This window comes from Pleurodeles waltl, chromosome 7, assembly GCF_031143425.1.
Source record: "Pleurodeles waltl isolate 20211129_DDA chromosome 7, aPleWal1.hap1.20221129, whole genome shotgun sequence".
Lineage (NCBI taxonomy): Eukaryota > Metazoa > Chordata > Amphibia > Caudata > Salamandridae > Pleurodeles > Pleurodeles waltl.
The window spans coordinates 1,283,548,577-1,283,561,291 of record NC_090446.1 but is presented as its reverse complement, the minus strand read 5'-3'; the positions used below and the strand labels follow the sequence as shown (position 1 = coordinate 1,283,561,291).

The window sequence follows — 12,715 nt, the reverse complement described above, 5'->3', positions numbered from 1 at the left end:
AGATCCAAAGAACTAGTAGCCCATTTCCCTGCTCCCCTTTCAGGTGAAGACTCTCAAAGGCAATCAACCATGCAATTCGCCAAACACTTGGAACACTGCAACTTCTTGGACCCTTCCCAATCTGGATTCTGAGCAAACCGTAGCACTGAGACAGCACTGATTGCAGCCACCAGCGACATCGGGCCCTCCTAGACCGTGGTGACACAGCAGCCCTCAACCTCCTGGACCCGTCAGCCGACTTAGACACCATCTTCCATTACATTTTGATCAGCAGACTCCACCAAATCGGAATCCTGAGAGACATCCTCATATGGATCGCCTCATACCTCACCAGAAGAACCCAGAGAGTCCATCTCCCACCATTCACCTTGAAACCCAAGAAGATCTGCAGCATCACATACGGACCGTAACTCAGCCCCACCCTCTTCAACACATACATGACCCCCTGACCAACACCGTCAGATCGCATGGATTCAACATCCTCTCCTATTCCAACGGCACCCAGCTCATCCTCTCGCTGTCAGAAGACACCCTCCGCCACCAGAACCAACTTCCACAGATGTGTGATGAACATCACTGACTGAATGAAGGACAACTGTCTCAAGCTGAACACTAATAAGACGGAAGTCCTCATCTTTGGGACCAACTCCTTGCCATGGAACGACACTTGGTGGCCTGCTGAGCTCATCCCTTCCCACGCCCTGACAGACTACGCCTGCAAACTCATCATCATCTTGGACAGCAAGTCATCTATGCAAAATACAGGTAAACGCAGTCTTGTCTGCCTACTTCTACACCATATGCATGCTCCATAAGATCTTCAGGTGGCTCCCTTCAAGGACCATCACTCAAAGCCAGCAGACTGGACTATGGTAACACTCTTTAGGTAGGAATCGCTGCACGCCTCCTGAAGAGACTACAGACAACACAAAACTCTGCTGCAAAACTCATCATTGACCTTCCCAGACAGACTTTCATCATCTCGCACCTCAAGAAGCTACACTGGCTCCTGATCCAGAAGAAATGCCAGTTCAAGATGCTGACCCATGCGTACAAAGCCCTGCACAACGAAGGGCCAGTATACAGTGACCTTCCACCAACCATCCAGACACCTGCGATCCACCTCCGTGTTCCTCACAGACACCTCCCATATCCGCCAATCCAACCACCGAGGACGCTCCTTCTCTCACCTGCTGGTCAAATCCTTGAACGACCTTCCACTGCACCTCAGGAACACCTAACCTCTCCGGGAATTCAGAAAGGAACTCAAGACATGGCTGTTTGAATAGACAGAGCACCGTGAAGCAGCTAGCAGCTCCAGTGCCTTGAGACCCTCACAGGTGATTTGCTGCACTCTATGAATCCTGATTGATTGATATTTTAATTTCACATTGAAAGGCAATCAAACCATAATATGATCACAAAAGGAGGACCGTTCCTTTTTAGGAATTTGGAATGAAGAGTTCAACTCTGAGTCAGACAATACTTCATCCGCCTCTCACAACCAAGGTGGGACATTGAACCAGAAATGCCAGACCCAAACTATAAGGAAAGACAATCGATGAGGAGAGTGAGCTCAATGCTTAAGCTGGTATGGATAGGAGGGATGGTACCATGAGATGGGGTGAAGAATTGGGCAAAATGCCGCCTGAATATCTAAACACAGTGAGTAACCAGATAGGAGAAATGGTCCAATTAAAGGAACCTCTCAGTTAATACAATAACATAACAAAGGCTCCAACCATGAGCAGTCATTACTAGTATGACACCCAACGAGATAAGCCAGGAGATATAGGGAAGGGTTACCAATAAGGTCTTATAAAGATATTTTGTAACGCATCATATCCCCGCAACACAAAATGCCAGATATGAATACTGAGCACCAGGAAAGCCATACTCCTGGCCAAACCAAATTTGGGGAAGGGACAACCATTTCTCAACAACAGTCTTTTGTTGTTATTGTTGTATAAATTATGTCACAGATTACTGGTTATGGTTATTACTGGTTATGGCACTTATTGCACTGTTACAGACACAAGCTATAGTTAAAACCGCCACTACTGGACACCCTTCAAGTTCGTATCACAAAATGGGAGGGGGGTCTTAACTCCTATAACAAAAGATCCATGGTATGAGGGTATCTTGGGCAACAAGATGCCAATATTCTTTTCATTCAGGGATCCCATAAATTAAGAAAAGCCTAATTTAGAATGAAATAGAAAGGATACTCTGTTCAGGCATGGGTTTTGGGGAAAACAGTGGTGGTCATATGTTTTTAAAAGCGCATGGAGATAAAAAATACTAAAACACTATCGAGACCCCAATGGTAGGCACACCAGGAGATGAGTTGAAATTCAAGGTACAAGCTAATTGTTCATATGCCCCAAGATACCTTTCTAGAGCAGGTCAACAAAGGCTGTGTCAGGATGATGGGGGACCGGGTTATGTTTGGGGACTATTTGAATGTATCTGGGACTTAACACTAGATAGGATTTCTCAGGACACACTCAATCGATTAGAGATATGATTAGATGCATATAAAGGAATTTCAGGGAATAAAGCCTGGTGAACACTTGGTGACAACTCCTCGCTCCAGGAGAGGGATGTTAAAATAAAAGTTACATGTCTGGAAGTTAAAAGCCTAACGTGCGTTTAGTACATAAATAACGGTCATCACAGCAAATAATCAAGACCGTTATAATTTCAGCCGACCAGCGCTCTCGCCCAAAATGGCCACTTGGAGCATGTAATGCTAAAATGCATGTAAATGTGAATGGATATATATTCTCCTCTCAGTCTCTAGAGAGGAAGCATGTAACAGAAGCTTGTTACTTTTAGCAAAACTTGTGTAATGAGCAAGTGACAGGATCTTCTCACAGAGAAACTTCAAAAATATCTTGAAACGGATACAATACGTGAACACACTGATGACTTCATTAATTTCTTAAAATCATGCTACTGGTTGCCAATACTGAAAGTGAGGCTCCACTTTACTATGAGATGCAGAAAATGTGCAAATGTACTACCTCAAATATAATGACTTTTAAGCCAGACACATGAAAATTAACAAACATTTTGAGACTAAATGCCACTTCAAATTAATAAGAAAATACTCATATTTAATTATAAAATATATCCATGCATGTTGTGATATACAGGTGCAAGGAGGACTTGGACGTTAAAGTAGTAAGAATACAATATTCTTTTCAAAGTGATTATTCCTTCTACTCCTTTGCTTACAAATCACACGCCAGGAACTTATGTTATTGTTTTCCCAATGTCTACTACAAAGACTTCATGATGTGAGATAGTGCACACATGGCCCATGTTTGCCTTTGACATTTTGCAGTATTATTATACCACGCAGTTCAGAAAAACGGTTGAATAGTTCTCCAGAGAGTCATAAAAAAGATGGTTGTTTATGGATCAGGCCTTACTGGTGTCCCCTCTTATGGGACATTTCAGCGCTCCTTAAATGGGAACGACTACAAAATGTGTATCCACTGGAAATTACTAAAATTCCCTTCTTGAGAGGAAACAGAGTGAGAATCGAAGGAGGCGTAATAATTGCTCTGGCCACATTCCTGCAAATTCACCTAAATTCCTCCTTCCCGCCTGGAACGGACAAAGCAAGATTTGGGAATTGAGTCGGAAAGGATGTCTAATGATCAAAGGCCTGTTTAAACAGGGGCAGGTGGAGTAATCCCAGCAAAGGAAAAAACAAAAATCCCTCAAACTGAGTTTAACAGATTTCAGTATGCAGAGTTTAGACACTGAGCTAGGCACCCACAAATTAGACACACAGGATAGTTCTCTGACTCCCTTTTAGAAGTTGCTCTCGACATACTATGTGACCAAAAGTCTGATCTCAAGACTATGCAATCTACTGGGCAGTAGCACGGGCCCGAAAAGATGGGGCTACCAGAAACAGTGGGAAATAGAATTGGAATTTTAATTTAGCAGCAGGGGTGTGGAATTTATTAAAATATCTACTTGTCCAGGGGACAGGTTGGTGCTCAAATCTACTTGTCCTGTAAAATGATCTACTTGTCCCTTTGGTGCCATGTAGTGTGGCGCCAAATTATGGCAGCAATCTCATTATGTAAGAGCTCTGATAATAACCTCTCTGATATGCCAGGGCTACTACCATATTAGGGCTTGAATACTTGAAGTTTCAATCCCTACTGTAGCAATTTCCTTATTTTGCACCTTTCTGCAGATCTGCATACTGGGGCTGGAGGAAGCAGTAAGCAATAGTTCAAGGGCTGGAATGCCTTTGAGTCTGCAAACCTACTAACCTGCATGTTTTAAAGATTTTCACCAGCTTCTCTCTAATATTTTCCCATAATAAGAAAGGTTGGACATTTACTCCTGACAATGGCAGAATTAGAACTTCTTCCAGGGTTGGGAAGAAAGTGGCTGGAGGGAAAATGAACTTGCAAATGCTCAATAGATTTTCACATGAGCAAATCTACACATGCGTATTTACCCATGCTAAAATACAGTTCACAAATATTTTATAGGGGTACGACATATACCATGGGTGCACTTTTGTGACTTTCTTTAAGAATCTGGGGCCACATGTAGGTAGGTTCAGATTTGCGACCCGCAAATTGCGAGTCAGAGCGAGTCGCAATTTGCGAGTCGCAAATCCAAATGTAGGATGGTGTCCCTGACACCATCTGTGATTCGCAAGGGCTTCGCAAATGCCCACCTCATGAATAATCATGAGGTGGGTCGCAATTTGCGACCCCCTTGCGAATGGCGGCCCTCACAGGGATGGTGGCCTGCTGGAGACAGCAGACCACCATGTCTGTGACTGCTTTTCAATAAAGCAGTTTTTTTTTTTTTTTTGTAATGCAGCCCGTTTTCCTTAAAGGAAAACGAGATGCATAACAAAAACAAAAAATGAAACGTTTTCGTTTCATTTTTTCAGAGCAGGCAGTGGTCCGTAAGACCACTGCCTGCTCTGAAATTTTTTTTACAGTGACATTCACAATGGGGAAGGGGTCCCATGGGGACCCCTTCCCTTTTGCGAAAGTGTTAGCACCCATTTGAAATGGGTGCAAACTGCGATTGGTTTGCACCCGCGTTCGCAGAACAATCCTACATTGCACTGCGAGTCGCAATTAGAAAGGAAACACCCCTTCCTAATTGCGAGTCGCAAACCCGTTTTGCGATTCGGTAACCAGGTTACCGAATCGCAAAACTGGGTTTGTGCATCGCAATGTGCTTTTTGCACGTCGCACACAGCGAAAGTCGACGTTTGCGTCATGCAAAAAGCTGCCTACATGTGGGTCTTGGCCCCTAATTAGGTCTGGTGTTAACAAAGACATTTTGTTTTTATTAAACTTCTATTTCTCTCTCTTTCGGCTGGCTTTGCTGTGAGTAATTGCATTCTGCCCTTCCACAAGGAGTAGTTTTGTTCAGTGTCAGGAACTACAGTGGCAATCAGTGACGTAACGAAACTGGAGAGTGCCCCTTTGCAAAGAACATGGAGGAGCCCCCTATCCAGACTCACTCAGGGCAGGTGCTGTGCTGAAGGGGCCCCCTGGAGGGCGGCTGCGGGGCCTTTGTTATGCCACTGGTGGCAAGGTGTGCTTTTAGAGTTCAAAAACGTTTTGGGTTTTTTTTGCCAGTGTTTGTTAAAATGTTAAGGGCCTGGTAGCTCCCACAACCATAAAGTGTTACAAAAGCCATGTCAAAACAAGACACGCATTGATGAAACTAGAAGACTTATAAAAATATGTCAGATCAGTTGGCTTTGTCAGTGTTTGTGTATTTTCATGCTTCCCATAATCATGTTGAAAATGGTTACACTGATTTTCCATTAGAAATATTTTTGGGAAATACTAGCATGCATCAAAACATTTTACTAAATGACACTTCATTTGCATCTAATCAGAGAGCATTCTGGGAGCATTATACTTAGCCTCATAGCCTAAACTTTTCAAACATGTGTATACACGTTTTTTTTTTTTTTGTACTGGAACCAACGTCAGTAGTGAAGTGTGACCTTAAAACATTTATTTACAGCACTCACCCTAATAATGAAGGTTTTCAAATAATGAACCATAAATACAAGTTTGAACAGCATTGTCTTTCGGAAACACATTACCTCAACTGCAGAGAGTTCCACTCTCTGTAAACAGGCAGCCAGAGGGTTTGTGCTGCAGAGGGTTGGGCCTACTTGTCCCAAGGACAAAGTAAACATAAAAACTTGTTGCCCTTGACCCCAAACAAGATGTCCCGGGCGTCGGGCGATAGGAATTCCACATCCCTGAGCAGTACAGGTTGGAAAATAGAATGGTTCAACGTAAAATAAAGCTTCAACGCATAAAAGTTGAATATTATGGTATTGATGATGTGTAGTTGACCCTGAGCACACTGCAAAGGGTATATCCTGCATCAGCAGATACATGTTGGAAATGTGTCAAAGATAGGGACACTTTTATCCACATCTGGTGGGAATGTGAAAAAAAAATTTTCTGGAATGAGATCCTTAGTCGTATTGAGTTATTACAGGAGTAACAATGTCTACGGTCCTGTTGCATTTAGAGAATGGTTAGGAGATATGGAGGAAAAAACAAATAGAATTGTTCAGTATCACCTCCACGCAGCAGCCAAACTGCTATTCGAGTTGTTTTTTGGAAGAAACAGCAGGCACCGACGTAGGTTCTTTAGATGGACTGTCTGTGGCATATACTTGCAGTCAAAAAGCTAGCCCTCGACATTCAAATATCCAATGCCAAATTGAAAGAAATTGGTCCTCAGCGATATAATATATGGCAATCATTCCTGAAGTCGAAAAATGCCATTGAAGGTCTGTGCCATTCATTTGTTTGACTATACTTTAGAAAATGACAATGGGAACCTGCCTGTGTCCTGATTGCAGGGGGAGCTTTGGCACCCAAAAGACAGTGTTAAGCATATATCCATACTGGGTCATATGAGCGATGCAGGTGGCAGAAATTGAAACTTTGATTATTAGGGCTTGCTCAGATAGGGGAGCTTTGAAGTTCTTTTTTTGAGGGCAATCACATATACAATTATATCAGTTCGGGAGGCTGATTCAAGAAGTCCACTTTTCAAATATTCTTTTTCAAACCAATAAGGGATGTGGCCTTTGATAGTTCGAACAAGCCTTCAGCTTGCATATTTTGAGCCTGTAGATTCTTGTATACACTGTTAAATTTCCTATGTATAATGTAAGAAAGTTAATATTCTATTAAGGACAAAGATGTGGTCACTTGACCCTCCCAAGTAAGTTAAGAGCTGGTGTATAGTGTGCCTTTAGATGTCATATGAGTACTTTGTCAGCTAATGTTAGAATGGTCTAAGCTGTAATGAGGATAAAGAAACAAGTCTTAACGTACTAGAGGAACAGTTAATTGGATGTGATGCATTCATCGGTGGACTGCGGTAAGTGTGTCACACATCTGTAGAAGGCAGTACTGCAGTTAGTACCTAGTCCTCAGCCAGTAAGTAAATGTAACTGATGCGAGTTTCAGGTTGAACGACTGAGTCGAGCAGGCGTGGTGACTTTACTTAGTATTTTGTAGCAATAGCTAGACACTGATGAGTTATGTAGTTACACACTGAATGTTACTCCAGTTATACTGAAATGTTAGGATTTCTCTGTGAGTGGGAGTTGTATTATTTTTGTTAGTACAGGAGGCATATCTAAACATGCTATGTTCTTGAATAACGTGGCAAAGCTTTTAGTAGCTTTTTATTAAATGCACCTAGACTGCTATTCAGATGTATGCATCCTCGTTATTCTAAAAAAGAAAGAGAAAATAGGGATAAAAATTTCCCTACCATGGTAAGGAATTCTTGTGAATGAGTAGGGGAGTCCCAAATAGTTTGGAAATATTAGTGACATCCAGAAGTCAGGAACTAGGTTGTTATGGACAAAAGAAGGTCTTCTGAGGAGCAGCTTCTACCCTCTCAACCAGCCTCTCTTGAGGGGCAAATCAATTCTCACAGTGACAGAGCCAACATTTCCTCACCAGTTCAGGCAGATGAAAGCAGGGAGTGCTTTGTATCCACATTCTTACCCTTCTTCATACATATTAATGAAACAGAAGTTTGGAAAGAAAACATTGGTAAGAAGCCCCTGAGAGGCAACTAAATACATTGTTCATCATACAAGCCCAAGACTCCAGCGCATGAAACCTAAGCTTCACAAATGTGTCACTATGGTGGTATCCTTCTCTTATAATATTTCGCTTAGCTCCTCCCCGCTTCTTAAACATACTTGTGCTACTTTGCGTTCTCACTATTTACTTCCAACTTCACTTATTCCTCTTTTCTGAATTCCCCTATTTGGCATAATCGTCTCATCACTATCAATAAAAAACCCTTATTTTGGAAATCCTGGCGACAAAGAGGCGTAGTGTGGGTCAAAGATTTATTCTCCAATTATACTCCACATTCATTTTCACAATTCCAACTTCTATTTCATTGTCCTAATTCATTTATGTCTAAAAATCTTCTTATTAATGTTATTCTGGATGTGCTTTTTTCATTGCCTTCCCTTCCTTCTTCTTCAGAATTACCCTTTTCTTTGTCCTCCGTTCTATCCTCATTTTCTAAGGCATCAATTATTTATAAACTTTTTCAAACTTTTTTTGACATGGCCTAAGTCTAAAATTGAATCTCAATGGGAATTGGATTTGGGACATACCTGGACTATTCCCTTCTGGAATAAGATTTGGCATAGATGTTATAGAATATCTAGATCAGCTTCTACCACACAGTCACTTTTCTTTCTTTAGCATTTTCTGTATCTTCAACTTCAAATTGTTGGTCTTGCGATAGTCCAAAAGGAGACCTTATGCATCTCCTCTTTGAGTGCCCTCCCACTGTCTCCTTCCGGAGAAAAGTTTACATTCAGCTTACCTCCATTTTTCATTTGCAATCCCAGTTATCTCCCTCAGTGCTTTTTCTAGGTAGCCTCTCTGCCAACATTGTTTCAGATGATGATAATATAAAGTTGTTGGATCTCATGTTAGCTTTAGCCTTTCAGCAAATTACTCTTAATTGGAAAATGTCATCCAACATTTCCTACCAGGCTTGGTCGCATACTGTCTGCCACTATCATAGACTAGACATTGCTTTGACCTCTTTATGCTGTCCCTCCATAGCTAGAGATCTTTACTGGTTACCTTTGACTGATTATTTGAATGCTGTTGCTTACAATTCTACTAATTGTACATTATCTGAGAATTTTAAGCCGCCATGAATTGATTGTTATCTCTGTTTGTGATTGAATCTAATTTTAGGTCATTTTATGCTTTACTCAATATCACTGTTTTTTTAGCTTTTCAGTACCATTCTGTCTTTTTTATTTTTCATTGGTCTTGTTCCGTTTTTTATGGTTTTCCCCCATTTTACACTTTAAAATGTTAAACAGCTTTTACAATTCCTTTCAAGTTTATTTAATTTTCGTTGGGACAGATATCTTGTATTGATATTATGAGATCCATATGTATTTTGATTTTAATAAAGCTGATTTACCTTTAAAAAAAAAAAATGTGTTACTAGACCTTTGTCGGGCACAATATGAAAGTATTTATATACAGATTCTACCTTATATCCTCAAACTAAATTCCAGTCCTCACAGATCACCAGAGTTCAGACCTGGTACGAAAACATAAATAATAGGTTAACGTATCCACCCTCTAGTTAGGCAGTGGGCAACTCTAGTAGGGTAGGAATATCACTTTTCACTAACGGTATTATGCAGAGCAATATATAGTGTATTCTAAGCACCACGCTCACCCGCACAGTGTGCCTCATATGCAGACAAGCAGTGTGCTCCGGACAGTATGTTCACACAAGAAGTTAACTATCATGCCAGTCATATAATGTGTTCCAGGCACCAAGCTGATATTTCTCGTGAACACTGTAATTATACCACTTTAACTACAAGTCACAATACACTTACCCCCTGCTAAGTGACCACCTTTAGTATTTCTGTATGAGGAAAACTTCATAGTAGTTGGTACATCAACACTTCATTAAAATAACACATACGTAATGCCTTAACATACGTTGAGGGGCCAAACCTCCAGAGGCTACAGCTCCTCAGGCCACTGTGAGCCACAGTTGATAGAGAGAGATCGCATCCATGGCAAAAGTGTACTGTACTGTTCTCTGCAGCACCTTCCGATTGCACTTGAACACTTAAATAGTTTGCATAACCCCATGTCACCCACTAAAGAACATTTGTCAAGCACTAATTCGACTGTTTATTCATGTATTTATTTATGTATTCATTTATTTTTGTTGTTTTACAGGCCAGCAACTGCAAACTGATCGTGGTGACCAGAAATAGGTATCTCACCACTAAAGGCAAACCATAATCTCAGTAGCACTCTTCTCCACGTGCTCCCAATCTGAAACACGGTCTGACCTGCCTGTAAGCAGTTCTTCAAAGATCCTTATCCTGTAAGCAATTCATCAGTTGTTTGTGTTGTGCACAAACGGAAGGCCACGCCACCCAGGCGTTGCCACTTACGCAAATGGCGAATATGAACCCTCTGCCCCATGTGCACAATGACGTCTCCCAGAAACTGTGTGAAACTCATGACCTCTGTGCTGAAGAAAGAAAGTTAATGGCCCTCTCAAGAACACGCTTGACAGCTGATCTCGTAAGTAATCTATTTTACAGCTAAACACAAGTCATATTATTTTAGTTTCAGATTGAAATAATCACACTGACCACTAGCTAAGGCAAGGATGATTATTAAACGTGCATACACTTTCCGAACAACAGTTACAAATACGTATTTCTTCAAACATGTTCCTCTTGCAGCCTATCCCAGCTGATGATTCTTGTTCTCAGAATTGCTTTCAGCAACATTTCTCACTCACTAGCAACGCAACAGCCATCCACAAATCATTACTCCCCAGCCTCCTTTCTCTTGCAGCTAGCGATAGCCCTCCTTCTTTGAGCACCAATAGAGTTTTTGCCTGTCACCACAAGTGTAACCATAGAGTATGTCGGATATATAGCCAGGATTCTGGATACTTGTGTGTGTGGAAATGACATGTGCTTTCTTCAGAAACTCTGTTAAAAGATGAAGGAAGAATGTTCCACAGAGTAGCATCTAGCCTGCATAATCAGTCTATCTCTGTTGGCTTGTCAGTCCTCAAAATGACTACTTCTACACAATACATTTATTTCTTCTGCCCAGGCTGGGCAGCATGTTTAATACCATGCTAGTCTATAGTGTAATTCAAGTTTGCTTACAGGAAAGTGATCTCTTTAAATGTATGTATATTGAAAATTTGAATAGCTGAAGCCTGAGAGATGATATCATTTATTTTGGAGGGGTGAATGTTTCTACCACTGGGCAGCATACTATTGCTCAAATGCCCACTAATTCGCATTATGTTGATACTTTGTGGCCCACGCCTGAAATGGGCATTAATTTATCATATAAATTATAAGAAATCTTTAAAGAGTATAGTTTCAGAAGATAGTTTGAAAGCTAATACCTTCCTGGCACAAGCCTACTTTGGAGTTTGACTCATCACACTGCATTTTCGTGGTTGCCAGAGCAGCAGAAATGACGAAGAGTACATGTTTTCTCAGTTCTATAAGTAGTTTAATTTACCAAGTTATATTAAGATATGAGAGAAGGCGACTTCTCGCTTTCCACCTTCCCGAACCCTTTTAGGATATTCACTTGGTAGTTGCCACTGTCTCTAGTCCCAGATTCAGGAATCTCGATAATTTCTTCGGCTTGCTTGGTTTTCATAAGATGGTTGACTGAAGGAAGCCCACTTCCAACTTGACTTGTGTTTTTTTTCTTTCACTCCTATTTGGACTCCAATTCTGGGGCACCACAGGTTGTTGCACAACTAAGCTTGACCCGATAAAGCAACGTCTTGCTTCTAGACCTTCCATACAAACTCCTTCATCTGAAATTACTTTTTTTCTATTCTGCATCTGTCCAAATTGTGTATTCTTTCTCCGATATCTCTATTAAGTCCGCCCTCCATGCTTTGATTAAAGTCTCCCACCCAAGAATGACCTATCCTTAGTTTCTCATGGCCACTGTGATGAACTCATTGAGTCTGATTCTGGGTATTGATCAAAGCCATTGTATTCCAGGAGCACGGCTTTTAAAATGTTCAAAAAATAATTGCAGCTCCATAGGGTGTCTTGTCTGCTGCTGATTATGTTTCTGAATTGTAATGCTTTGATCATAACTTACCTGAATGTGTTTTTTTTTTTTTTTTTTTTAAGTGTTTCCCTTCAGGAACACTACCTAGGTTAGACTCTTTGTTTGGAATACACTGTAGAACATTTAATTTGGGGAATGTAGTCAGCTGGCATTAAACATTAAAACCTTCAATGGTGCACTTATTTCTCAGTTTGTTCCACCAGTTATTCATAGCCCTATCTTACCTCGAAAAGGCTTCTATCAATGGGGTTCTGTCCATCCCCTGGACCCAAGCTCTCTTTAACACTATTTAACCTAATACCTACTTTAACTTAACAAACATTACAGAAAGAACAAACATATATAGAACTCGGTGTTCGAAGCTTAATATCCTCAGATATTACTAGCAGCACTTGTCTTTCTTGGGCTTTCACCCACGCAGCCCTTCCTTCAGATAAGCCCTTAACTGGGTATTGATGTGTACAGTCTGCTCTCACTTTTCTTGTACTTCATCTCTTACCTCAGACCATCTTAAT

The 12,715-nt window shown here is 41.1% G+C and overlaps 1 protein-coding gene across 2 annotated transcripts in view; it reads left to right on the top strand.

The window, feature by feature from the left end:
* The window catches only part of LOC138246177 (uncharacterized protein ZSWIM9-like), an 83,978-nt gene that overhangs the window by 34,717 nt on the left and 36,546 nt on the right, over window positions 1-12,715 (top strand). For both annotated transcript variants that reach the window (XM_069200499.1, XM_069200500.1), the window contains exon 2: window positions 10,305-10,658. In XM_069200499.1, coding sequence (XP_069056600.1) covers window positions 10,530-10,658 — 129 coding nt within the window. In that variant the 5' untranslated portion in view covers window positions 10,305-10,529. The remainder of the gene's footprint in view (window positions 1-10,304; window positions 10,659-12,715) is intronic.